Genomic DNA, 26,661 nt, shown 5'->3' with positions numbered 1-26,661 from the left:
TACAAGCACATTCACCCGTGAACTCAGTATCCAGGCTCTTCACATGCGTAGTGTGGAGCCAAGCTACAAAGTGAGACCTGTCTCTGTAGGCTTCAACCTTTTCCAAACGTGCTTTATTTTAGGTTCTTTAATGCTTATTCCTCCCTTCCAACCCACCTACCCTAGATAGGAGAGAAAAGAGGTTAATGGAAACAGGAGAAGTAGACCTTTTTGGACTTATTCCTGGGAACGGTTCCCCTGGCATAGTTGGTAAGATTTCAACAGACCAGCAATTCAACCAAAGTTGCCACTGGAACCTGGAACATCAGCCGGAACCCAGAGCCCTGAGGCGTTCTCTGGAGCGGCTCTCGCTAGTAGTGCCTCCAAGTGGAGTGATGAACAGCCAAACAGTATCAAGACCCAAAAAGCCCCGCCTCCTGTTTTGGCCGTGTATGTATGTATGTATGTATGTGTGTGTATATGTACGCCCATACATACATACATACATACATACATACATACATACATACAAAATCTCCTCTTAGAGTCTGTACTAAGATGTGTTTCAGCTGGCACAAACCAAGCCCCCAGAGCGAGGTGGTTCATCTTCTAGTGAATAAACATCACCTGTTCTCTCACAAATCCATCCCCATCCCACACTTGGGATCAAAACAAAAACTTGTACATCCACTACTTGTCTCAATAGCCCAAAATGAAGTAGATATCTTCTATAAATTGTGTTATCTGAATTAAAAGTAGGTTGTATATAGAAAAATGCTTTGAAAGCCATTAAAATGTTATACAGAGATAAATGATACAACATGAGTGTTTTCTATCAGAAAACCTAAGAAGATATAAGACTATTTACAATGTCTTCAAAGCCAGTCTGTGATTAGTGACAAAAAGTGCTACTGGGGTTGAAAAGACGGTACAGTAGTTCGGAGTGAGTGAGTCCTCAGTTTGGTTCCCAGCACCCATGTTAGATGGCTGATAACTTCCTCTAGCTTCATGGGATCCAATACTTCTTGTGTCCTCCATGGGTGCCTGCACATACCCCAAAATAAAAATAAATCTTTAAAACTTTAAATATTAGTAATTTTTTGAAATGTTGCTGTGGCATTTCAAGGCATATGTCACAATGTTAGGAAGTTGTGTGACTGGTTGATAAAACTTGCTCAGGAATCTGAATTCAGGGTATCTCTTGATGTGGGTTAAAATTATGATATAAAAAGAGTTACTTCAATGAAGTCATTGAGCTTAAAATTAAGTTTGTCTTAGCTGGATATGCTGGCACGCTACTTTAATCCCAGCACTTGGGAGGCAGAGGTAGGTTTCTTTGAGTTTAAGGCCAACTTGGTCTACATAGTGATTCAAGGCTAGCCAGGGCCTCAGAGATACCATCCCCCTACTCTCTCCCATAAAAAGAAAAGTTTGTCTTGCTCTAGAAGTAGTACAGATGCTTGTGGAAAAGTTACACTGTAAACACTTGCTAAAAACATAACTTGTATTATTTAAAAGTATAATTCAATGGGTCAGAATGTTCCCAAAGTTGTGCATCAGTCACAACTACCTAATTCCTCATTTTTATTACTGGGAAAAGGAGAGCTATGCCCACTTAAATGTGTCTTTAACCTAGCCTTCGGCCACCATAAATGGACCTTCTGTCTTAGGAGCTTGCCAATTCCGAATATTTCATGTAAATGGAGCCACTGGGGCTGAAGAGATGGATCAGCAGGTAAGAGCTCTTGCAGCTCTGCAGAGGACTGAGTTCAGTTCCCAGCAACCATATCAGGCAGCTTACAAATGGCTGTGCCTCCAGCTCCAGGGGATCTGGATTCCATGGGCTCTAGCACTTTCACATGCACATGCTCACGTGCACACACATATACACACACATATGCTGTCTTAGTTTACTTGCTATTGCTGTGATAAAACACCATAACCAAAAGCAACTTGAGGAAGGAAGGGTGTATTCGGCTTATACATTCTGACCACAGAACATCATGGAAGGAAGTCAGCACCAATTCCAGAGCCCATGGGGAAATGCTGCTTCCTGGCTTGCTCCCCATGGCCTGCTCAGTTTGCTTCTTTGTTTGCTTGTTTTTTGAGATAGGGTTTCTCTGTATGATAGCCCTGTCTGTCCTGGGCTTGCTTTATTAGACCAGGCTGGCCTCGAACTCACAGAAATCTGCCAGCCTCTGCCTCCTAAGTGCTGGGATTAAAGGTGTGTACCACCATGCCTGGCCAATTTGCTTTTTTATATAGCTCAGGACTAGGGGGCCTAGTGGTAACATCACACACAGTGGGCTGGGCCCACCCACATCAATCATTAATTTTTTTTTTAATGCCCACCAATTACCTGAAGGACAATTTTATGGTGAAGGTATTTTCTAAGTTAAGGCTCCCTCTTTCCAGATGACCCTACTTTATGTATCAAGTTCACAAAAAATTGACTATACATTCAGTTACATATACATATAACTTAAAATAAATCTTTTTCTTTTTTAATATTTTATTTAATTTTAATTTATGTGCATTGGTGTAGGGGTGTCAGATCTTGGAGTTACAGACAGTTGTGAGCTGCCATGTGGGTGCTGGGAATTGAACCCAAGTCCTTTGGAAGAGCAGGCAGTGCTCTTAACCACTGAGCCATCTGTCCAGCCCCAAAATAAATCTTTTTCAGTGGAATTATTCTGCATGTAACCTTTTATGTCTGACTTCTTTCACTGACTAGGTACTTGTTTTTATTCATGTTATAGCATGTTATCAGATCTTTTTATTTTATTTTAAGACTGGATATTTCATTGTATGAATATCCACAGTCTGGTTATCTCATCACATGGTTATTTAAGTTATTTTCACTTTGAGGGTAGTAGGAATGATTCTTCTATAAGCATTTGTGAGCACCTTTGTATGGACACAACTCTAGTTCTCTTACGTGTATACCCAGCAGTGGGGTTGCTAGGCATGTGGTGATTCTGTGTTTTAATTTTTTGAGGAGCTTGTAGACTCTTTGCAAAGTTTTTATACTATATTGTGTTACTGCTACAAGCAAAAGAACTTCCCAATTCCACCCCATCTTTGTTATTGCCTGTCTTGATCACAGCTGCCTAGTAAGAGTGAAATGGCATCTTACCACAGCTTTGATTTGTTAATGGCAAATGGTGTTTTTTGAGTTTTGGGGTTTTTTTGTTTTTTCGAGACAAGGTTTCTCTATGTAGCCCTGGCTGTTCTGGACTCACTTAGTAGACCAGGCTGGCCTCGAACTCACTGCGATCCACCTGCCTCTGGTAAATGATGATAAACATCTTGAAATGTGTTTGTTTGTTAACCTGTTAAATGTTTACTAAGGTTCTTTCCTGCATCCTAACCTTAAGGCGGGAGCAACTTAGGAAAGAAGTCCTCACTACCTTTTTCTACTCCATAATATACTGTTAACTGGGTCTTTCTTCTAGAAATTAGAATGTGTTTCAGATAATATATTGGTGGTATCTTAAAATACAGAGTTTAAATGAAGATGATTTTCAAAATAATCAAAAGTTCAGATCAACTTTTGATTATTGATCTTGTCTGTAATTGGGTGTTTCTTAAATATACCTCCATCAACCTGAAGAAAAGTCATTTTTACAGTGTGTATCTGTAAATGGTGAAAGTATGTTTAAAGTTGGTATCTCTTCTCTCTCCACTCCCAGGGTTGTTATATTATGCAGGGCATGGTTATGAAAACTTTGGCAACAGTTTTATGGTCCCTGTAGATGCTCCAAATCCATATAGGTCTGAAAATTGCCTATGTGTACAAAACATACTGAAACTAATGCAGGAAAAGGAAACTGGACTCAATGTGTTCCTGTTGGATATGTGTCGGAAAAGGTAAAATTTCTGAACTTTATTGAGCTATTGTTGGAATCAAGCACCAGCTTGACAAATTCAACTTAAGGCAGTTCTGTAAGGTGCTAAGAACCACTAGGAATTGTGAATTTCTAAAAGCAGACTTGATGAAAATATAATTTTTCGTATGGGTATCTATTTTAACTTTTTCTCCTGTTTGCTGTAAAAGGGACCAAAAAAATACAAGTTATATATTCTCTAGAATCAGCTACACATTGCTTGCAGTCACTGCAGTTATTCTGTAGGAATTAACAAACCACACCTGTGGATCTAGAGCATGTAGTTGCCAATCTGTCTTGTCTTACATAGCTTGTCTGCCTTTGTGTCCCTGGGGATCAGAACCAGTAAATCCTTCCAGGTTTACTGTTTTTTGCTTGCTTACCAGTCAGAATTCAATGAGGGAGTTCGGGTACAACTTCATTTTAAAGGCTAAGAAAAAAGCCAGATGTGAACTGGCTTTAGTTCTAGCACTCAGGAAGCAGAAATAGGCTGTGAGTTCAAAGCCTGCCTGGTCTACATAGTGAGTTCTAGGACAGCCAAGGATGCATAGGGAGACCCTGTCTGGAAAAAAATTACAAGCCAGGTACAGCAGTATCCTAGCGCTCAAGAGACTGAGAGTGAGAGAGTCTAGAGTTGAGGCTAGCCTACATACACAGTAAGATCCTACCTTGGAAAAATCAGCTAACAAAAGATGTGACGCCAGCTTACTGTCTTAACAATGTAGGACCCTGGATTGTTCTTAGCAAGTCTGTAGATGTCTTAAGTAAAAGAACTGGAACCATGGGGTTCCATGTGCCCTTAGTCCAGAGGTCTACAGAGCAAGTTCCAGGACAGCCAGGACTACACAAAGAAACCTTGCCTTGACAAAACAAAACAAACAAAAAATAATTTGAATGTCATTTTGTATATACTAAAAATAGTAGCGTATTTTTCATTAAAGAACACTGTGTAATTTCTCATCTGCCCTTTTTTCCTTCCCATGTATATAAATAGAAATGACTATGATGATACGATCCCAATCCTGGATGCACTGAAAGTCACTGCCAATATTGTGTTTGGATATGCCACGTAAGAGTACTTTCATTCAGTTTTCTTCATTCTTGTGTGTCTTCATTTTGATTGTAGATTAGCCATGGGCGTCTAGACATAAGTCTGCCTTGACTGCATGGTAGAAAGCTTCATCTGTGCGCTTCGGTCTCTACCTTCGCACTAAGCAGCAAAACCTTTCACTCTGCCTCAAGCTCAGTTCTGCCTGGGAGCCATGGAGGGGCAGAAGAAACCAAAGCTCAGCCTGTCCGTGGGTGTGGGCACTCCACTAGCAAGCACTGGCTTTTCTTTTTTTGTTTCATTTCTATTGGAGTAACACATTATAAGCATATGTGTTTGTGAGGTCCAGGATGCTACATTGTGCACATGGACTGATTGCATGAAGCCTGTTAGTATCCCAGTTACCGTGCATACCCGTTTACTTTTCCTAGCTAAGGGAATCCCTCCCTCCCCCACTGCCCAGCTTCTGACACCACCTTTCTGCCTTCGGCTTCTGTTGTATGCTCCATTTTGTCAGTGAACAAGTGGTTTTGTTGTTCTGTGCCTGGCTTATTTCACCTTTTTCTCTTGGTGTTTTCAAGGTGCCAAGGAGCAGAAGCTTTTGAAATCCAGCATTCTGGATTGGCAAATGGGATTTTTATGAAATTTTTAAAAGATAGATTATTAGAAGACAAGAAAATTACTGTGTTACTGGATGAAGTTGCAGAAGGTAAAAACTTTGAAAGGGCATTCTACTCAGAACAAGGCCAGCAGTGGAGAGAAACCCACTCAGTGTTCCTGCTTGGTGGTCATTTTATTCTCTCAGTACCGTGTGGTTTTAGAATTAGTATGTGCTTTAGAAAACAGTTCTTGGCTTCATGTTCAATAGCACTGTTGCTCCATTCTTCTCTTTCCTTGCTGTGGTAACTGATGTCGTGAGCAGTGGTGTGATGGAATTCAGTCCTCAGAGCTCTACCCTGTGTCACCCTGGTACCTGGCCACCACCCAGTCTAGTTAGGGAAAACAAAGTCCACCCCTGCCAAGGTATCTTTCTCTACAACTTATCTTTCAGCAGTGTTAACAACCTGCTGGAAAAAGACAGCCTCATTCTTTCTTTGATGACCTTAGATGTTTGTTGATTCTGCTTTTCAGTGCATGACCTTATAGATCATATCTTCCATCTCCTTTTGTCCCTTTCCCTGTTTGCTCACAGAGTGCTGTTGCTATGACAAGGCCAAATCTGTACCTGTTAAATATGTAGGTTACAGCGTTACTGAATCTGTTTTGTTTTGTTGGCTTTTGGGCCTGATGTTTTTGTTTTTTTGAGACAGGGTCTTACTATGTAACCCAGGCTGACTTCTACCTCACAATCCTTCTGTCCTAGCCTTATTTATTTATTTATTTGTTTATTTATTTATTTATTCAATACAGGGTTTCTCTGTGTATCCTTGGCTGTCCTGGACTCACTTTGTAGACCAGGCTGGCCTCGAACTCACAGAGATCCAACTGCGTCTGCCTCCCTGAGTCCTAGAATTACAGACTTACACCACCACACTCGACTGGTTTTTACTTATTTTTAAATTAGTTTTAGTATAGCTGTTTAGTCTGCATGTGTGTGCACCACGTGCATGCCTGGTGCCTGACAAAGCTAGAAGAGGACATTGGAGCCCTGGGACTGGAGTTACAGAAGGTTGTTAGTTCTGGGAGTTGAACCTGGGTCTTCCGCATCTCTCCAGCCCCTGCCTCAGCCATTTAAGTCCTGTGCTTTGCAGTTTGTTTTTTGAAATGACCTTTTATAAACCCCAAGAAAAAGAAGAGACACCCTTTGTAAACCCTAAAGACTGAAATTTCACAGATCTTACAGAGTTGACAGATTATGTTTTGGTTGCTCTTTGAATCTTTGTTTTCATTTTTGAGATAGTGTCTCACTCTCTGTAGCCCAGGCTGAACTCAAATGCTCAGCAGTGCCCCCTGTGTTAGTCTCCTGAGTACAGGAAATGGAATAGCCACACCACAGCCAGATATGACACATTAAGAGTTATATATGATATATATACATATAGACATACACATGTATACATATATACACACATACAGGGTTTCTCTCTGTAGCCCTACCTGTCCTGTAACTCACTCTGTAGACCAGACTGGCCTTCAACTCACAGAGATCGCTTGCCTCTGCCTCCTGAGTGCTGGCATTAAAGGTGTGTGCCTCCATGGAGAAGAAAATATTTTACTAAAAGTTGTTGATCACACACACAAACACACATACACACATGCACACATGCACACATACATGTAGACCATGTGACTTAACAGCCTTCCAGGTCCTTAGACTTCCTCCTGCTGCTTCAACCAGACAAGTTCTCCTTTAATTGCTGGACACACTGAGTTTCCTCTTCAGCTTTCATCTGAAAACATTCCGCTTCCTCAAACCTAAAGTTCAGTTATCTTCAGACTGAGGTGTATATGGTATTCCAGGCGCTCTCCTTTATGGGAGGCAGGTAGCCTAAGTGGTTCTGGAGCAATAGTTGCACTGATGGGCCACAACCTCTCAAGTGTGACTGTGAGGGGCATGAGCCACCATGCTATGGCCAGTTGCACTTTTAAAGTATATTTTAACTATGTAAAACATAATAAAAATCACATGCTCATCTACCTATGATGTTTAACAAGTTGCCACGTGGTGTGGGTATATTTAAACTTCTCATCAACTTCTTAAGAAGTTTTGCTGTTCTTTTCAGATCTGGCGTGTCTCCATAATTAAAATTGCCCAAGAATAGACTAGAATACACTAGAGTAAAACATGTAGTTCAGTGCTAGATATATTGTTCATATCATGGATAGTAGCCAACCAGCTGTACAAAATTAGTAAATTTTAATAAAACCATAATAAAGTGTAGCACAAACTATCCTAACAAAGGCGACTTAAGAAAGAAAGGGTCTATTTGACTCACAACTCCAGGGTACAGTCCGTCACTACAAAGAGGTCAAAGGGGTAAGAACTTGAAGCAGCTAATGACATTTCAGCCACAGTCAAAAAGAAATATTAATGCCTTATTCTGTTGCTCGCTACCTCCATGTTTATATAGTCAAGGATCACCTGCTCAGAGAAGGTCACCAAAATAGGTGGGTCTTCCTGCCTTAGTTAACATAATCAATATAGCCCCCAGCAGACCAACCTAACCCCTAGTCCCTCATTGTAACTCCCTTCCCAGGTCATTCTAGAATATGTCAAATGGGCAGTTACAACTAATTATCACAGTAGTGAAGAACAAAAGTAATTTTAAGAAATTGTTTAAAACTTTGAAGTAAGAATCTCCATTCTTCTCTTTGTATCTTCTGGATTAATTAAAAATATTTATGATGGAAAATATTTGAAGATAATAAGTTATTGAAAGGGAAAACGCCTTGTGGATTTCAACTGTGTACCGTGTACAAATGAAACAAAATATGAAATAAATTACTTGATTTTATAAGACTGTATGCAGCCTGTAGTCTGTAGCCTAGTCCTGTATTTTTGCACTTTTCAGAACAACCTTATTATCAATGGATATTCATTGTAAATCTAGGATTTTGCCAGTAACCTTCATGTAACAACCATGTGTTTCCTCTATTTCTTTGATAATCATCATTCTTTTTTTTCTATTTTTGGGTGGTTTTTTGGTTTGGTTGGCTGGTTGGTTTTTCAAGACAGATTTTCTCTGTATATCCCTGGCTGGTCTGGAACTCACTCTATAGATCAGGTTAGCCTCAAACTCTGAGATCTGCCTGCCCCTGTCTCCCAAGTACTGGGGTTAAAGGTGTGTGTCACCACAGCCCATCTGTCATTTTGACTTTATTAATCATTTCTTCCATTCTCTTCTTACATAGTTTTATATAATTTTTATATATTCTACAAAATTATGCCTTTGTCTTTAGGGTTTTCTTTTTTTAAATCTTAAAAATATACACTGTGCTCTGTGTAATCTAAGGCTTGGACTTCTCAAGTCCTAACATTGATACACTCACTGTAACCGCTGTGTAAAATTCCACCATGGGAATGTGCTACAGGTTTTGTTTTGTTTTGTTTAAACTACTGTCCTTCTGATGGGCATTTGAGTTACTTTGGTATTTGTGTTACTATGAGCAGTGCTGTTCTCACTTTCTCATACATGTACCCTGGAGAGTGCACAAAGAATCTCTTGGAGTTATAAACCTATGACTTGGAGTTTGCTAGGTCATAGTGTATATCAGTGTTCAGTTATAAGTGATGACACCAAATTGTTCTGTAAACTATCTCCCTATATCCGCTCCCCACCCGCACTACACAAGAGACAGTGAATCTGTGCTTTCTCCATCACTTGATAGATTAGACGTTTTGGCTCTATTTATCACATGATGTTGTAATATTTCAAGTGGTCTTTGATTTTTTTTTTGATCATTAGTGACATTGGATCTGTTCATATTTTAATTGTCATATAAATCCACTTAACATGAAAATGTATTCATGTTTTCCCCAGAGGTTTTTAAGTTTATTTTATGTAGATGAGTGTTTTGTTCATATGTATGTCTGTCAGCACATGTGTGTCTAATGCACAGGGAGGTCAGAAGAGTGTTGGATCCCCGGAGACTAGAGTTATGGAGTTGTGAGCCGCCGTGTGGGTACTGGGAAGTGAACCAGAGTCCAAGAACAAGTGCTCTTAGGCGCTGTTCTGTCTCTCTGGCCCTTTGTCGTGTATGATTGTGTTGCTTTTGCTTTGCTCATTGATTAAAAAGAACGGGGCTGGCGAGATGGCTCAGCTGTTCAAGGCTAGGCTCACAACCAAAATATAAGAAAAGAACCTTGTGTGATTCTGTGGTTCTAGGTTGCTCCTCTAAGACATCATTGAATACAAATAGTCACTTTTTAAGGTATCATTATCTTCTTTCTCATTTTTTTTCTGGTTTTTCAAGACAGGATTTCTCTGTGTAATAGCCCTGGCTGTCCTGGACTTACTTTGTAGACCAGGCTGGCCTCGAATTCACAGAGATCTGCCTGCCACTATCTCCTGAGTGCTGGGATTAAAGACGTGCATCACCATGCCCAGCTTGTTTCTTATTAAAAGGGAATGCACATATAGAATAATACAAGTTTTTAATAATCTATGTCAGGCTAAAAAAATCTTTTTATGCTGATTTTTTTTGAGAACTAATGTTGAACATATTTAATATCTTTTCTTCAGCCATTAAGAAGATAGTATTATGTTTCTGTTCTTCTAATCTCCTAGTATGATTGATTATATTCAACATAGATGAATGAATTTTATTGGCACATTTTTAATGCAGCCTGATTTATTATGCTAACATTTTACATAGAATTTTCACATCTCATTGCAAATATTAAATATGTTTTAAGTGTTCAATAAAAATGTTCAGGGCCAGGGGTGGTGGTGCATACCTTTAATCCCAGCACTTAGGAGGCAGAAGCAGATGGATCGCTGTGAGTTCGAGGCCAGCCTGGTCTACAAAGTGAGTCTAGGATAGCCAAGGCTACACAGAGAAACCCTGTCTCAAAAAAACAAAACAAAACAAAACAAACAAACAAAAAGTTCAGTAGAAAAAATTATGTCTATGTATAAGATGAACCTGAATTTTTACTATGGATTTGGTTTTTTGGTATCAATGTTATGTTGGCTTTTTTTTTTTAATGGATTGGAGCTTATAGTGGTTGATTTTATGTTAACTGACTGGACCTCAGTACCAAGAGATTTAAGAAAACATTATTGAGGGTATTTCTAGATGGTTGACACACTATTGTAGATGAGATTACTGTTTAGATTGATGGGCTTTTGTTAAGGCAGGTTATACTGTAATGTGAATGGGCCTCATCCATTGGTTGAAAACCTAAGGGCATAAAGATGTTGCCCAAACAAGAATTTCTGCCAGAAATCAGAATGTAACTCTTTGCTGTGTGCCCTCCCCCATCCGCCTGTCTGTCCATGCTACAGGTTTGAAACATGCACATTCTCAGTTCTCTAAGCCAACTCTACATTAGTTCCCCGCCCCTCACTCTCTGTATATCTAACACACACACACACACACACACACACACACACACACACACACACACACACACCCTGCTGGCACTGTTTCACTGAAGAACCCGAGTGCAGAGTACTCCTGATTGAGTGAAGAGCTTTGTATAACTGTGATTATAGTACTTGGCTGGGAAATATCTAGGATTGGTATTTTTCTTGGGAAGATGATGTTTCACTACTACTGAGTCAATTTTAGTAAGTTACCTTTTCCCAGGACAGTTTTCAAAATTGTGGGAATTCAGCTGCAGATAGTTTTCTCTATGTTCTTTAATTTCTGCATTATCTGTAGATTGATACCCTTTTCATCAAAATTCCTTATTTGTGCTTACTTCTCTTGTTTGTTTTTTTGTTTGCTTTTGATTATCTGCTCCAGATTTTGTCAGTTTTATATTTGCCTTGCTGATTTCCTCTAATTATTTATTAGTTAGTGTGTCATTCATTCCTGCTTCTTATATATTTTTTAAAGATTTATTTATTATGTATATGAGTGCTCTATCTGCATGTACACTTGTAAGCCAGAAGAGGGCATCAGATCTCATTAGATATGGCTGTGAGCCACTATGTGGTCTCTGGGAATTGAACTCAGGACCTCTGAAAGAGCAGACAGCGCTCTTAACCGCTGAGCCATCTCTCCAGCCCCAAGCCTGCTTCTTAAATTGTGTTTTACCTTGTTTGAATTTTCTCTACTGTTGTGTTTCTAACATCAGAAGATTAACACACACTGTTTCTTAGGAGTGCTTTTTACCTTTTGTTTACTATATTAATAGGGCCACATCAGCTTCCTTTTCACTTGCCATGTGCCATTTCTCAAGCATTTACTTCCAAACATTCCTTGCCATCTGCTTTGGCTGTAATAGTAACAAGTAACACACTTTTAAATGCAGATGGTGATCTCTTATTGAAACTAAAAATTTTAGTTCATCTGCCTTTTTTGTTGTTGGTGGTGGTGGTTGATTGACTGGTTTTGTTTTGCTTTGTTTTCAGGCAGTGTCCCCTCTGTAGCCCAGGCTGGCCTGGAACTCAAAACCTTCCTGCGTCCACTTTCCCAGGGCTGGATTACAGTACTGTGCCACCGTGCCTAAAGCTTTAACTATTAGCTATCTAGGTTTTTTGAGTTTTTTTGTTTGTTGTTTTTATTTATATACCTTTATTTTATGTGCATTGGTGGTTTTGGGGGGTGGTTTTTGTCTGTTTGTTTTGTTTTATTTTTAGTTTTCTGAGACAGGGTTTCTCTATGTAACAGCCAAAGCTGTCCTAGACTTGCTTTGTAGACCAGGCTGGCCTCCACCTCACAGAGATCCACCTGCCTCTATCTCCCAAGTGCTGGGATTAAAGGCGTGAGCCACCACGCCCACCATACATTGATGTTTTGCCAGCATGTATGTCTATGTGAGGGTGTCAGATCTTGGAGTTACAGACAGTTGTGAGCTGCCCGGTGGGTGCTGGAACTTGAACCCAGGCCATATGTAAGAGCAGTCAGTACCCTTAACCACTGAGCAATCTCTCCAACACCCACATCCAGTTGTGTGGTTTTTTTTATTTAAGTTGGTTTTCTTCCTGTTTCTTTTTCATCTTTTTTAAAGTTCTTTGTTTGTCTTTTTAACCAATACGAATTTTTAATACATAATCCTTGTTCTCCCTACTTAATCACCAACATATACTGATTTGAGATAACAGGAGCACACCCTCTTGCCTAACTTTACTATTTGTTAGCAATTAATAGCATAATACACAGAAGCAGTCTGAGAAGTTGTGGCGCACACCTTTAATCCCAGCACTCTTGAGGCAGAGGCAGGTGGATCTCTGAGTTCGAGGCCAACCTGGTCTACAGATCAAGTTCCAGGGCAGCCAGGGCTACACAGAGAAACCCTGTCTCAAAAAACAAAAAGGACCCCCACACACACCAAAAAAAAAGTAGAATCAGTAAATTACCATTTACTCATACCACATATATGATAAATTTTAAATTTAAATTAGGTCATGCAAGTATACAGAAGTCTGCCAGGTTGGATAAAAATAATAAAACATTGTAAGAACATACTTACATCATTTTTGTTAAACTCAAAACTTAAGTATTGACAGATTATTGCAAATATTATGCATTGAATATTGCTTACTTCAAGCTGGAGCAAGGGGATGATGGTGTTTAGGTAGGTGGTTTTAATATATCACTTCCTTTTTAAGAGCAGAGCTAGTTGAAGAAAATGTGACGCATGATTTTAAATTTTCTCACCTAAGTGTTTTCATTTGACTTTCTATTGAATGTGTTTCTTTTTCTTTCTTTCTTTTTTTTTTTTTTTTTTAGATTTGTCTATTATGTATACAGTGCTCTGCCTGCATGTACACCTGCACAGCAGAAGAGGGTACCAGATCTCATTATAGATGGTTGTGAGCCACCATGTGGTTGCTGGGAATTGAACTCAGGACCTCTGGAAGAGCAGACAGTGCTCTTAACCTCTAAGCCATCTCTCCAGCCCTTGAGTGTGTTTCTTAGCAGAGTACAGACATAAAGTTATCATGACATCTCTCTTAAAAAGGAAACATGCTGAACCAGTTGTGGTACATCCACATGTGGTTCAGGTCCAATCTCAGTTACATAGTGAGTTTGAGGCCAGCACAGGCAATGTGAGACCCTCTCTTTTCAAAAGTTAATAACTAAGAAACATGCTTTTAGGTAATTATTTTTCTGTGTTTGCTCACTACTTCATCCCCAGGTCTGTAAACTACGCTTGGCACATAGAAGGTACTAAGTAAGTATTTGTAAGGAGATAGTACTGAGAATACACCTGACTTACTTGGGAATTCTTAGCCTAAATTTTTTGTTTTGTTTTTGGAGACATAGTTTTTGTATGTAGTCTGGCTGTTCTGGAGCTTGCTCTGTAGACCAGAGATCCTTGGGCTGCTGCCTCCTAGGTGCTGGGATTAAAGGTGTGCACTACCTTGTGTGGCCTAAATATTTTAGACATAGCGAAAGAATCAGTTTCTAAAAAATGTTTACCTTCTTGTCTTCCAGATATGGGTAAATGTCACCTCACCAAAGGCAAACAAGCTCTAGAGATCCGAAGCAGCTTGTCTGAAAAGAGAGCACTTACTGACCCAATTCGGGGGACAGCTTGCTCTGCAGAGGCTCTGGTGCGGAACCTGCAATGGGCCAAGGCTCATGGTATGCTAAATTAGTCTGTTTCTTGTGAGAGCTTTTGTTTGTTTGTTTTTCGGGTTTTTTTTTTTAACTTTTTCTTTTTTTGTTTTGGTTTCCTTTTTGAGGCTTGATCTGACTATGTAGCCCTGCCTAGCCTGGACTCACTATGTAGACCAGGCTGGCCTCCAACTCACAGAGATCCACTTACCTTGGCTTCCTGGATTCTGCGATTGCAGGTGCCGCCATACTTAGCTATAAATGTATTTTTAAATCATACGTCTTTTTTACTCTAAGTAAACTGTTTTCTACCAAGTTTTACAGTGACACTGGGGTAGGGATGAAGGCAAGATCTAATGGTATGTGCCTGAAATCCCAGCACTTGCAAGGCTAAGGCAGGAAGGTCATGAGTTCATGGCCAGTCTGGACACATAACAATATGGTACCTCAAAAGAGCAAGTGTTCATGTAGTAGGCAAGTCCAAAACTAATCCTTCAGTTGTACATATTAACAGTGATATGTGCTAGAAACACCAGATTATTTCATTTATGATTTTACTATGAGTGAAAACATTGATTTTTATTTTATTTATTTTTGTCTTTTGAGAAAGTTTCTCAAAAGTAGCCTAGTCTGGCCTACAACTCCAAAATTTAAATAGTCATGTTTAGTTCCTCTGTTCTGAAAATAAGTTAAATTTCTATTTTTGTGGGATGCAGACAATCCTTAACTTCCCCATACTATGACTGTTGAAATGTACAGCTGTCAGGAGCCAGGCACGTCTGGATTGCACCATGTGCTCAACTTGTCTAAGGTTAAGAAGCAGTCCCTGTTGCATAGGGTTGTGGATGAAGATTACAAGTTCACCTGTAGAGACAACGCGGCTCATAATTATTATTATCATGTTATCTATGCTGGGTGGAATGGCAGAGGCAAGAAAAAGATGAAAAGAAAAGAATATCTGTAGCTTAATGGCCTTCTTCTAATTTTATATGGTTAGTAAAAAATAAAAAATTAAAAAGCTTAAATTGAGCCAGGCAGTAGTGGCACGCGCCTTTAATCCCAGCACTCTGGAGGCAAAGACAGGAGGATTTCTGTGAGTTCAAGGCCAGCCTGATCTACAGATGGAGTTCCAGGACAGCCATAGCTACACAGAGAAACCCTGTCTCAAAAACAAAAACAAAACAAAACAAAAAAAGCTTAAGTTACTGGCTACAGGAGGGACTTTGGATTTTCTGTGAAATTTCTTAACTATCTACTCTGAATCTCTTGTCATAGGAAAGGTTGAAAAATTGTATATTTTTTGAACTTCATAGACATTCAATAAAAGTTAAAAAAAAAAGAATACTTAAATGCAAAGAAATATGGAAAAATGACAAAAATCTTTAGAATACTTTGTTCTGGGGTGGGGAGAAGGCATGTGCCATCAATTTACTATGTGTAAGGTTTTTGTTTTTTATTTTTATTTATTTGTTTATTTATTGAGATAGGTTCTCTGTGACGCCTTGGCTGTCCTGGACTTGTTTTGTAGACCAGGCTGTCCTCGAACTCACAGGGATACACCTACCTCTGCCTCCTTGAGTGCTGAGATTACAGGCATGTGCCACAGCACCAGGCTATTTATTTTGTTTTTTAATCACACACACACTCAAAAAAATAACCCTGTTTTAGAAACATTTTAATGAGCTGGGTAGTGATGGCAGACACCTTTAATCCCAGCACCGAGGAGCCAGAGTCAGGCAGATACCTGTAAATTCAAGGCCAGCCTGGTCTGCAGAGCAAGTTTCTAAGATAGCTAGGCTACAAAGAGAACCCCTGTCTCAAGAAAAGAAAAAAAAAGTTATAGTGAAACTAGCATGTTTATAGTTCATGCCAACTAAAAACAATACAGCGCATATGTAAGAACCATCAAATAGCTATCTCCAACAATTCTGAAGCATTAAATATATGAAGTGTTGACTAATAGGAAAATATCAAAAACCCCAAATACTGTATTCAGGAGTAACAGAATGACTAGTTAACAAATTATTATAGTCATTTGGTGATAATACACTTTGTAACAATTCTTGTTGGAGTATGAAGTTTTAGGTTAATAGTAGAGTGCTCACCTAGAATGTGCAAGATATTTACCTCAACACTACAACACAACACATCACACATACATGCACATACACATAAAATTCTTGTCTTAAAGATCAAGTCATCAATAAAAAAAATCTATGTATATTTTTATTACCACTAGAAAAATCATACATGCAGATGGCAAAGAACTACGGTAAATGAAAAGTTTGGCTTTTGGTCTAGTTCTGTGTATATGTTTCAGCAGTAACATTATATAACGTTTTTAAGCAAATGATCTAACCATATTCTGCCCCATGGGGATATTTGCTATCCATCAGAAAATTTATGTGCCACTCTTTAAATAATATTTTTATAAGTTGTTTCTACTGTTCTTTTCCAGAACTTCCAGAAAGTATGTGCCTTAAATTTCAGTGTGGTGTTCACATTCAACTAGGATTTGCTGCAGAGTTCTCAAATGTCATGATAATCTACACCAGTATAGTCCACAAACCTCCTGAGATAATAATGTGTGATGCCTATGTTACTGACTTCCCACTTGTAAGTCTCTTGTTTCTTCTGTTTAAAATAGAATGATGTATTCTAACTTATTAAAGACTAAACTTAGCCGGGTATGGTGGCACACACCTGTAATCCCAGCACTCTGGGAGGCAGAGGCAAGTGAATGGCCAGCCTGGTCTACAAAGTGAGTCCAGGACAGCCAGGGTACACAGAGAAACCTTGTCTCGAAAAACCAAAAAATAAAGAAGAAAAATGACTAAACTTTAAGATGAGGCCTATAGTTTAGGGATAGAGTACTTTCTTAGCAGGTGTAAGGCCCTGTGTTCTATCCCCAGCACAAATAGGAAAAAAAAAAAGACTCAGTTAAATAATAAACTTTTAGAAGCACAAAAATCAGTGATAAGTGTGAAGAAAGTGTATGTGCTTATATGCATGCTTACTTGTGGAGCACTGATCTAGTGTTTAATACCTGAAGTTAGTCAAATTCAGACGCTCTAGAGTTCACTAAGGAAGGATGTCTTTAGTATTGTATTCTCTAAATAGAATTTCAAATGTGAAAAGAATGAAATATAATGTATATACAAGGTGTGTGTGTATGTGTGTATAAGTGTCGTGAGTGACATTATTTTTAAAACGAGTACAGTACAAATTTTTAATTACAAATTTTTAATGGCAAGATTAAGGGCACTGACTGCTCTTGCAGAGGACCAAGGTTCAGTGCCTACATTAGCCAGCTCACAATCACCTGTAGCTCCAGTTCCAGGGCATCCAGCATCCTCTGGTGGCCTGCACAGGTACCACGTTCATGTGATACACACACACTCACCCAGGTATACGTGCATATGCATACATTAAGAAAATAAACAAATATTTACCAAAAATAAAAAGACTGCTTGTCACACTATGGTAGCCATAGTAGGAACAGAAATCTTTTCTTTCTAAACATTTATATTAGTCCAAACACTGGACTAGTTCAAAGAAATCTAAGAAGTAAGCAAGGACTAAGAGAAAAAGAAATCCCAAATATCACTTATTACTTATAGAGGCTTCATGAAGGGCATAGCTTCATGTGAGAGCAAATTATGTAAGATGGAACCCCCAAATTAGACAGGTCCACCATGCCTGCTGTCACAGTACAGTGTGAAGGGTAGACGTTCTTGGTTGCGAGGCAAAAAAGACTACAGGCTCCTGTTTGAGAACAACCCTGTTCTTCACAAATGGGTTGGCTATAAGAAGAAAAAGAGAGAGGCTAATTTTTACCTTGCTCATGTATTTTTTATAAATATTCTAAGCATATGAATATCCCTGTACCTTCCCAAAATGATACTAAAGCTAGAGAGAACCCAGGAGTTAAATAATAGGACTGAAAAGGAAGCTTGTGCAAGTTACGAAGTGTTTGAAACAATAGTTTAAAAGGCAACTGTCCTTTCAGATATAACTTAACATGTTTTTAATAGAACTACTTTTTAAATGTATAAAATCCAGAATTCCTATGGCAGTTTATGACCTCAGAAAGTGATTTTCATGTTTCTTTAGTCCTGGATAAGGGATTGATTACCCATTCAAGCCAGTGCTCATAAGGGAACAGTGTCTATGAAGATATTTTGTTATAGGCAATGTTATAACTTCTATTAATTGAATCATTAACATTCACTGATTTGTGTTTTTACAGGACCTAGATATTGATCCGAAACATGCAAATAAGGGGACTCCTGAAGAAACTGGCAGCTATTTAGTGTCCAAAGAGCTTCCCAAGCACTGCCTCTATACTAGACTCAGTTCACTACAAAAACTAAAGGTTACTACTTTTCCTGTTTATAGCAACTAGTGAAAATGCTATGGAACTAAAACTGAGTGTGACACAGGCCGCAGATGAGGATTAAATTGGAGCAGCAGTAACTAAGCTACAGTGGGGCTTCTCAGTGAAAATTTTGGCATTAACTTCTCTCTGATACTGCCCTAGGGACCTCTGTCTTCTGTACTGTTGAGAAGTTAAACACAGTGGATAGTCTATTTCTGAATGTGATACATTTTCAAGTCACGATTTCTCTGTTTTAGCCTTCTAAAAAACATAGCAAATTAAAATTGGAATTGCTTTTTATTCTGTTTCTTGTTAACTGACAAATGAGAAACTGGTTCTGTACCCTTAAAGCTTTCTAATATAAGCATAGCCTTACAAAACTTGGCTTTTTTTTTTTCCTTAGCTACATAGTTATAGTGTGGTGAAAATTGGGCAAAGGAATGGGCACTTGTAATGTGAACAACAGACGTATTATTTGTCCACCTCTCATCTACTTCAGCTCTCCTCCCATTATCTGATTCAGTTACTATCTGGTAGTATTTTAAACCAGCTTAAGCTTTTAATATCCTTGTGAAGCAGACGATTTTCACATTAAAGGGCCTTGTTCCTAGTTATGGGAAGGATGAGATCCCAGCGCCTCACTGCTTGGAAATGCACAGTGCATCAGAAATGGACATCTCGGGCTTGGCAACTTACTTTAGTAAGAACTGGAATTCTGTTAAGCAGATATGATTGAGTGATACAGCCTGCCTGCTTGCTTTAGGGGAGTTGGAAAGGATGCCTCCAAGACTTGGAACCTCAGAGAGGGAGCTGAGTGGGACTTTGGGGTGGGGCAGGGGTGATGCTTTAGGTTTCCACAGTTACTAAACATGCTAACCTTTTTTCATTTTTAGGAGCATCTGATCTTCACGGTATGTTTATCGTATCAGTACTTAGGACTAGAAGATACCGTGGAGGAGAAGCAGGAAGTGAACGTTGGGAAGCCTCTTATTGCCAAGTTAGACATGCATCGAGGACTAGGCAGGAAGACTTGCTTTCAAGCTTGCCGCATTCCTGATGAGCCTTATCACAGCTCCACAACTACCTCAGAGGGGGCAGGGCACTTTCCTTCATCTCAGGACTCCTTCCGTGATGTGTACCCTTCACACCTTGGTAATTCAGACAGCGGCATGCCACCAGACAGGTGCCACTGCAGCCGGACTCCACATGCCTTTATTTCGAGTTACCCCGCCCACCATTACTCCTGCCAGTTTGGTAGAAATAATGTGCCCATAGAGACAACTGACGAGGTGCCATTCAGCTTTTCTGACAGGCTTATGATTTCTGAAAACTGACCTTCATGTGTTTGAAAATTAGAACAGTTACAGTAATCTCACGTGAAATAACAGTTACATAAAGTGAGGTGAGGTGAAAAGGCAAATGTATATGTATATACATTTGAGCAAAAACTAGCAATAACTTTTTATAGCAAGCTCTCAGGAGCACGAAGTATTTGAATTACATTATTTAAGCTGGGCAGTGGTGGCACACAACTTTAATCCCAGCACTCAGAAGGCAGAGGCAAGTGGCAGATCTCTGAGTTTGAGGCCAGCCTGGTACACATACACAATTGTGAGTTTCACAACAGCCAGCACCGCACAGAAAAACCCTTTCTCAAAAACAAAAAGATAGGCTTGGGGATTTAGCTCAGTGGTAGAGCACTTCCCTAGCAAGCACAAGGCTCTGGGTTCCGTCCTCAGCTCTTGGAAAAAAAAAAAAAAGACAACAGCAACAAATCGAACTATATTATTTAACCACACTTTCTCTTGTCTTGCATTAAGACTTTGTGAATGATTTTGTTCTGTAAGAATGAAGCATATGGGGCCTGTGCATATAGCTTGCTGGTTCCGTGCTCAGCTAACACGTGGAAGGCCCTGGGCCTCATCATCATTACTAGAGGGAAAATGAGTTATTAGAGCACATATGTACAGCAGTGAACATGACATTATCAATTTAATTATGTTATTAGCACCAAAAAAGAACCCTTTCCCTCTTTCAGAGTTATTTTACTTTATGTGTGTGTGGGGGGACCTGAGCTTATAGGTGTGCCAATGGCGACTTGAAGAGGGCATCAGATCCTGGAACTGGGATTACAGGAAGATGTGAGCCACTCAGTGTGAATGCTATTCAATGTGAATTCTTCCTGTGCAAGGGCTCTTAATCTCTCCTGCCTAAAAGAGAACCTTTCAGTCATCAGGCTTAAAAAATTCATTTTATCAATGGGAAAAACAGATAGAGGCAAACTGTCTTACATTGGAACAGAACTGAAACCTCAGTTCTGGCCTCAAATTTCTATTCCAGTGTTTCTACTATACACATGGTTTAGCCATTAAAGGAAGTCCTGGAGCTGGGGCGATGGCTCAGTTAATAGAGTGCCTGCTGCAACTTGAGGACCAGAGACTGGATCCCAGCACCCACATAAAAGGTGGAGGGCAAGACAGCAAATCCCTGAGCTGGTTGGCTAGCCAAATCAATGAACTCTGGGTTCAGTGGAAGACTAAAATAAGGAGGAGAAAGCCAACTGAGGGAGACAACCAGTGTCCATCTCTGGTCTCCAGTTGTGTGTGTATGAATACAAAGGAGCATACGTAGGCTAGCATAGGCATTTGGGCTGTCATGGGGTTTCTATTGCTATGATAAAACACCATGACCAAAAGCAACTTGGAAAGGAAAACTCTTCTTTCAGTTTATAGCTCTCAGGTTATACTCCATGACTGAGGGAAGTCACCGAGGAGGGCTGCTTACTGGCTTGCTCTCCATGGCTTACCCAGGACCAGCAGCCCAGTGATGGCACGTCCCACGGTATGCTGACCCCTCCCACATCAATCAGTTAAGGAAATGCAGCACAGGCCAATCTGACGAAGGCATTTTCTCTTTCGGGAGTCTAAAATGACTAGTTTGTGTCAAGCTAACGGAAACACAGCCAGCATATAAACATTTCCCTCTGCATCTTAAAAGTGTGTGACCTTTCAAGCCTCTGGCTTCAGCGTGAAGCATGAAGGTAGCCTTGTCAGTAAGTCATAAATTCTTGTCAAGTTCAACAAACTCAAGTCACATAGCCAGAGCTTAGGTAGCTGATATGTACATAGGCACAAGTTTTAATGTGAGAATGAAATCTTGAGTTTTTATTTGTCTGGTTTTTCAAGTCAGTTTCTCTGTGTAGCCTTGGCTGCCATAGAACTGGCTCTGTAGACCAGCCTGGCCTGGAACTCACAGAGATCTACCTGCCTCTGCCTCCCAAGTGCTGGGATTAAAGACATGCGCCACCACTGCCTGGCAAATGAGTATTTTTAACAGCCTAACAAATTGTACATTGTTTCCTGGTATTTGAACTTATATTGATATGTGTATTGCCGTTGCTTTTAGCTGATAGCTGATAGCAAACAGAAGACTGGTTTTGGGGGCTGGAGAGATGGCTCAGAGGTTAAGAGCAGTAGCTGCTCTTTCAAAGGTCTTCAGTTCAGTTCCCAGCAACCACATAATAGCTCACACCCATCTGTAATGAGGTCTGGTGCCCTCTTCTGGCCTGCAGGAGTTAACATGCAGGTAGAGCACTGTATACATAATAAAATGAAGAGGACAACAATGGCAAAAATGACTGGGATTGGAATCCTGGTACCCTCATGGCAGCTCACAACCCTCCGTTATTCAGTTCCAAGTTGCAACACTAGACACAAACACAGGTACACACATGCATGCCGACAGACACCCAAACACACTTTTTTTAAAATTTCAGAATTTATATATTCCATTGTATATTTAACTGCTTTTCTAAAGTTAACTCCGACATTTTAGTTCATACTTTGATACTGTAAATTTTATCCAGACCTAACTAAATATTTTCCACAACTACATGACATATTTCTCATATGGACAGACTATTAGTAGAGAAAAATAGACCTAAAACATGGGAGTAATTAAGTGTGCATACTGTCTTTCCCAGCTTGGCAGCAGTAGAAATATTTGTGTGCCCCAGACACAAAGTTTGGCTTTACTGATGAAGAGCCTTCATTTCGTGGGCAGCGACTACCCTCTTCTCTGTGTAGTCACAGGTGATGGGCTACCATCAGGGCGACTATAACACTCCACAGAGTTGGTAGTGCTAAATGAAACGATTCCTATCAGGTGCCACTGTTTTAGACAGGTGGTGTGGCTCACCTCCACAGTCCAGCATCCAGGCTGAAACAGGATTGCCACAAGCACTAGGCCAGCCTGAGCTACATTGTTGAATATCAGGAGCCTGGACTATAGAGAGAGAAATTCACCTCAAACAAAACTCAAAACTACCATTCTTTTCAAAAGGATCACATTCACATTTGGTGTTCTCAAAACTATACCTCTACGGGTAGAATGTATTCGTTATTAAAGTCTTTAAAGTATTTTCCTAAGATTGGCAATGTACATAGAAAATAAGTTGCACAGGCTGGAGAGGGCCTGCCCTTCCAATACCCACTGGTTGCCTCACAATTGTAACTCCAGTGCCATGGGATCCAGTGTCCTTTTCTGGCCTCTGAGAGCACCAGGCATCCACAGACATATATGCATGCAAAACACCTGGGCGCACAAGATAAATTTTAGAATTTAAAAAATGAGCCAGGCGTAGGGGTGCATGCTTTTAACACCAGCACTCCAGATGCAAAAGTAAGCAGATCTCTGAGTCTGAGGCCAGCCTGGTCTATATCGAGAGTTCCAGGACAGCCAGGGCTACACAGAAAAACACTGAATAAATTAATGAAATCAATTCTTGAAAGTTAGTTTAATTTTATCCACTCCAAAATTACTTTGTAAAAACAAAAATGCATATTTAACATTGTCAGTTATTACTGTATAATATATTCTGTATAGCAACCCAGAACAGCATAAAAAGCTTATCTGCATTTGGGAGTAATTATTTTTGTTTGCTTAGCTATGTTTTTCAAGTTTTATATAATGAACAACTGTAGTATAACTTAAAATGCATGAATCTAATTATATAAAGATGCCCAGTTTCGATAACTTTCTCTTGAGGCCTTTTTTTTTTTTTTAAACCATTCTTTATTTCAGGCGTCGGCTTGGGGCCTAAGTGTACCAGGTGAAGCCGAGGTTGGCGTTGCGCAGCCGGTACAACTCACCGAAGAGGGGTGGCACCCATCGCGTGCAGTGGTACATAGACTCGCCCACCTTCCAGTTAGGCACATCTTTCATGATAATAGCCGCCTCCTCCAGGTTCTCCCGAAGAATCTGCAGGGTCCTGGGATCCTCTGCAGAAGAGCAGCAGGAGGGCAATCGGGGCCTCCGAGCCCTCCATCTGCAGGCGCCTGAGCTCACGGTTCCTCTTAATCCAGTAGCCAAAGATCAGTTTCCCGTTGCCCACAGCAAACATGCTGTAGCCCAACACTCCCCGCTGGGGTAGGTTCCACTTGTAGTTGATGGGGCCATAGCCCCTTTGTGGGGGCATGCCCTGCTTCCTCTTCGATCCTGCCATACTTGCAAAGACCCAAGGACACTTTGATTTTTTTTTTTTTTTTTTTGAGACAGGTTTTCTCTTGTAGTGCTGGCTATCTTGGACTCGCTTTATAGATCAGGCTGGCCTTGAACGCACAGCGATCTCCTGCCTCTGCCCTCACCCACCCCCCACCCGCAGTGCTGGGACAAATTTTTATCTTTCTGTAAACACACTCATATACAAGTACTGGAATAACACACATTTCTTTTTCTTTTTCTTTTAGGGTTGTTTTTTGTTTGGTTGGTTTGGTTTTGAGACAGGATTTCTCTGTGTAGCCTTGGCTGTCCTAGACGAGTTTTGTAGACCAAGCTGGCCTTGAACTCATAGAAATCCACCTGCCTCTGCATACTGAGTGTTGGATTAAAGAGGTGCACCCTCTTGCACACATATTTTCTTATCATGAATTCCAGAGGTATTGGTTTCCAATTCATGTTACAATGAGTAAAGATGAGCTGGAGATAGCTCAGTCAGGGGTGGGGTGCTTGCTAGCACACCCAAAGCCCTGGGTTTGACCGCACAGCACCACCAAACAAAGTAAATCTTGCCTACACACTTTTTTTTTTCCAATCTGGTTTGAGCATGGGACATAAACAGCACTGTGAGTAGTAAGCATGGCAGGTGAAGCCAGGCTGTAATTCCAGTCCTTGGGAGGCAGAGGCAGACAGATCTCTCTGAGTTTGAGGCCAGCCTGATCTACAGAGCAAATTCTAAGACAGCCAGGGCTACACACAGAGAAAAAAAATTTTTTGTTTTAAAGGTAAGTGAGTATTCTCCATGAAGTGGCTAGGCTTGAGAGCGATGGACAGCACCACTTTCTCTGTGCAACGATGAACATTTTCTACCCAGATTCATTTAACCTTTAACAGGTTTGTCATTACAGATGAAGAAACCAGTTGTTGGGCTAGCTTGACGCTCATGTACCTCCGATGACTCAAACCTAGACCACAGTGCTGTTGTTGCTGTTAGAAAATGATGGGGAACGTGTTGCAGCGACTACAAATCAGTGCCAAAGCTGTGTTAACATCAGGGGCTCAAACTCAATGGAGGAGAAAACAAAGATTTCTATGTCTAAGAGACAAAAGAAAAAAAATCCAAACCTTTGAAGTCTGCAGGAAAGTGCCCTCTTCTGACAGCAGAAGAAACAGTGTGCTGAATTAGAGGCCTCACTGCTAGCTCTTGGCGTTCTCCAACCACAAGGGGAAAAGGCATCTGATAACATTTTTTTTTTCTTGAGAAAGCAGAGTCTCTGGTCCTGGTTGTAGGCCAGGCTGGCCTCAAATTCACAGAGATCCACTTGCATCTACCTCCCAAGTTCTGGGATTAAAGGCATGTGCTACCATGCCTGGCTTCCTGAACACATTTTAACAGTATCTTAATAGTTCAGTTTGTGTGTGTGTGTGTGTGTGTGTGTGTGTGTGTGTGTGTGTGTGTGTGCGCGCGCTTTCCGAGACAGGGTTTCTCTGTGTAGCCTTGACTCACTTTGTAGACCAGGCTGGCCTCAAACTCAGTGATCCACCTGCCTCTGCCTTCCAAGTGCTGGGATTAAGAGCATGTACCACCACACCCAGCTCTAATTGGTCAGTCTTTAATGAGAATATTGGCCCTCCCTCTCTCCCTCTCTTGCTCTTTCTCTCTTTTCTCTCTCTCTCTCTCTCTCTCTCTCTCTCTCTCTCTCTCTCTCTCTCTCTCTCTCTCTTGCTCTTTCTCTCACACGCACTCTCCCTCCCCCCCCCCCGTGTGTGTGTGTGTGTGTGTGTGTGTGTGTGTGTGTGTGTGTGTGTACATGAATATAGATTCCCTCGGACACCAGAAAAGAGTGTTAGCTCCCCTGGAGCTAAAATTGCATGCATTTTTGAGGCACCCAACAATACTAGGAGTTGAACTGGGTCTGCTGCAAGAACAGTGCGCATTGTTAACTCTTGAGCCACCTCGCCAGCCCTTGACTTTAGACATTATCTTTCACTAAAACTAGGGCTCACCAATTCACCAATGGGGTGCTCAGTTTCAGAGCGTGGTCTGTGCCCTGTGTGGTGGGGAAAATGGCAGCAGGTCAGCACAGCTCTGGAGCAGCAGCTGAGAACTTACATCCTTTTCTGCAACTTGGAGGCAAAGAGAGTGCTAACTGGGAGTGGTGTGGGCTTCTGAGCCCTTAAAGCCCTCCCCCAAGGCCACACCCCTCCAACAAGGCCACACCTCCTAACTCTTTCCAAACAATTCCACCAGCTGCTGACCAAGCATTCAAATATGTGAGCCTATCAAACCATCTCATCTTTTAAAGTAGGTTTTAAAGCTTTAGTCTTACTCTTCACAACTTAATGTAGACCAGTCCTTTCTAAATGACAAAGATCCCATCTCCAGCAGTTGATAGTCTGTATCAATCGGCAGCATACTATTCAGACATTGCTATCTGACCTCGGCATCCTCTGTTCTCTTCCCACATTTCAAGTGCTTCGGGTTGCCCTTCTTACTTCCTCGTTCAGACACTCAGCTTTACAGTGGAGGCAGTGGTTTTCAGACTGTTCTAGTAGCTCTCCTTTGAAGCCACAGGGGCTCCCCCTTCTGCTTCATAGAACAAGTCTGCTGTTGTCTCTTTTACTTTCCAGGTAAGCTGTGGCTCGCCTGGAGCCTCTCAGCCATGGAGTTTCTAGTCTCAGCCGTCCAGCTTTTGCTA

At 40.6% G+C, this 26,661-nt stretch overlaps 1 protein-coding gene and 1 pseudogene across 3 annotated transcripts in view; one reads left to right on the top strand and one right to left on the bottom strand.

Moving 5' to 3' along the window:
- The window catches only part of MALT1 (MALT1 paracaspase), a 54,179-nt gene extending 30,679 nt beyond the window's left edge, over positions 1 to 23,500 (top strand). For both annotated transcript variants that reach the window (XM_084780838.1, XM_084780837.1), the window contains 7 exons: positions 3,672 to 3,849; positions 4,861 to 4,935; positions 5,496 to 5,623; positions 13,966 to 14,115; positions 16,547 to 16,704; positions 18,338 to 18,463; positions 19,360 to 23,500. In XM_084780838.1, coding sequence (XP_084636964.1) covers positions 3,672 to 3,849; positions 4,861 to 4,935; positions 5,496 to 5,623; positions 13,966 to 14,115; positions 16,547 to 16,704; positions 18,338 to 18,463; positions 19,360 to 19,800 — 1,256 coding nt within the window. In that variant the 3' untranslated portion in view covers positions 19,801 to 23,500. The remainder of the gene's footprint in view (positions 1 to 3,671; positions 3,850 to 4,860; positions 4,936 to 5,495; positions 5,624 to 13,965; positions 14,116 to 16,546; positions 16,705 to 18,337; positions 18,464 to 19,359) is intronic.
- Positions 21,807 to 25,693, bottom strand: LOC311596928 (NADH dehydrogenase [ubiquinone] 1 alpha subcomplex subunit 13-like; annotated as a pseudogene). Its single transcript has one exon. The product of its transcript is annotated as an NADH dehydrogenase [ubiquinone] 1 alpha subcomplex subunit 13-like (transcript).
- Between the last annotated feature and the right edge of the window lie 968 nt (positions 25,694 to 26,661).

This window comes from Acomys minous (genome assembly GCF_964271855.1).
Source record: "Acomys minous genome assembly, chromosome: 4".
Taxonomy (NCBI): Eukaryota; Metazoa; Chordata; class Mammalia; order Rodentia; family Muridae; genus Acomys; species Acomys minous.
Note: the sequence above shows the minus strand (reverse complement) of the source record. Positions and strands in the feature narration are given on the sequence as shown.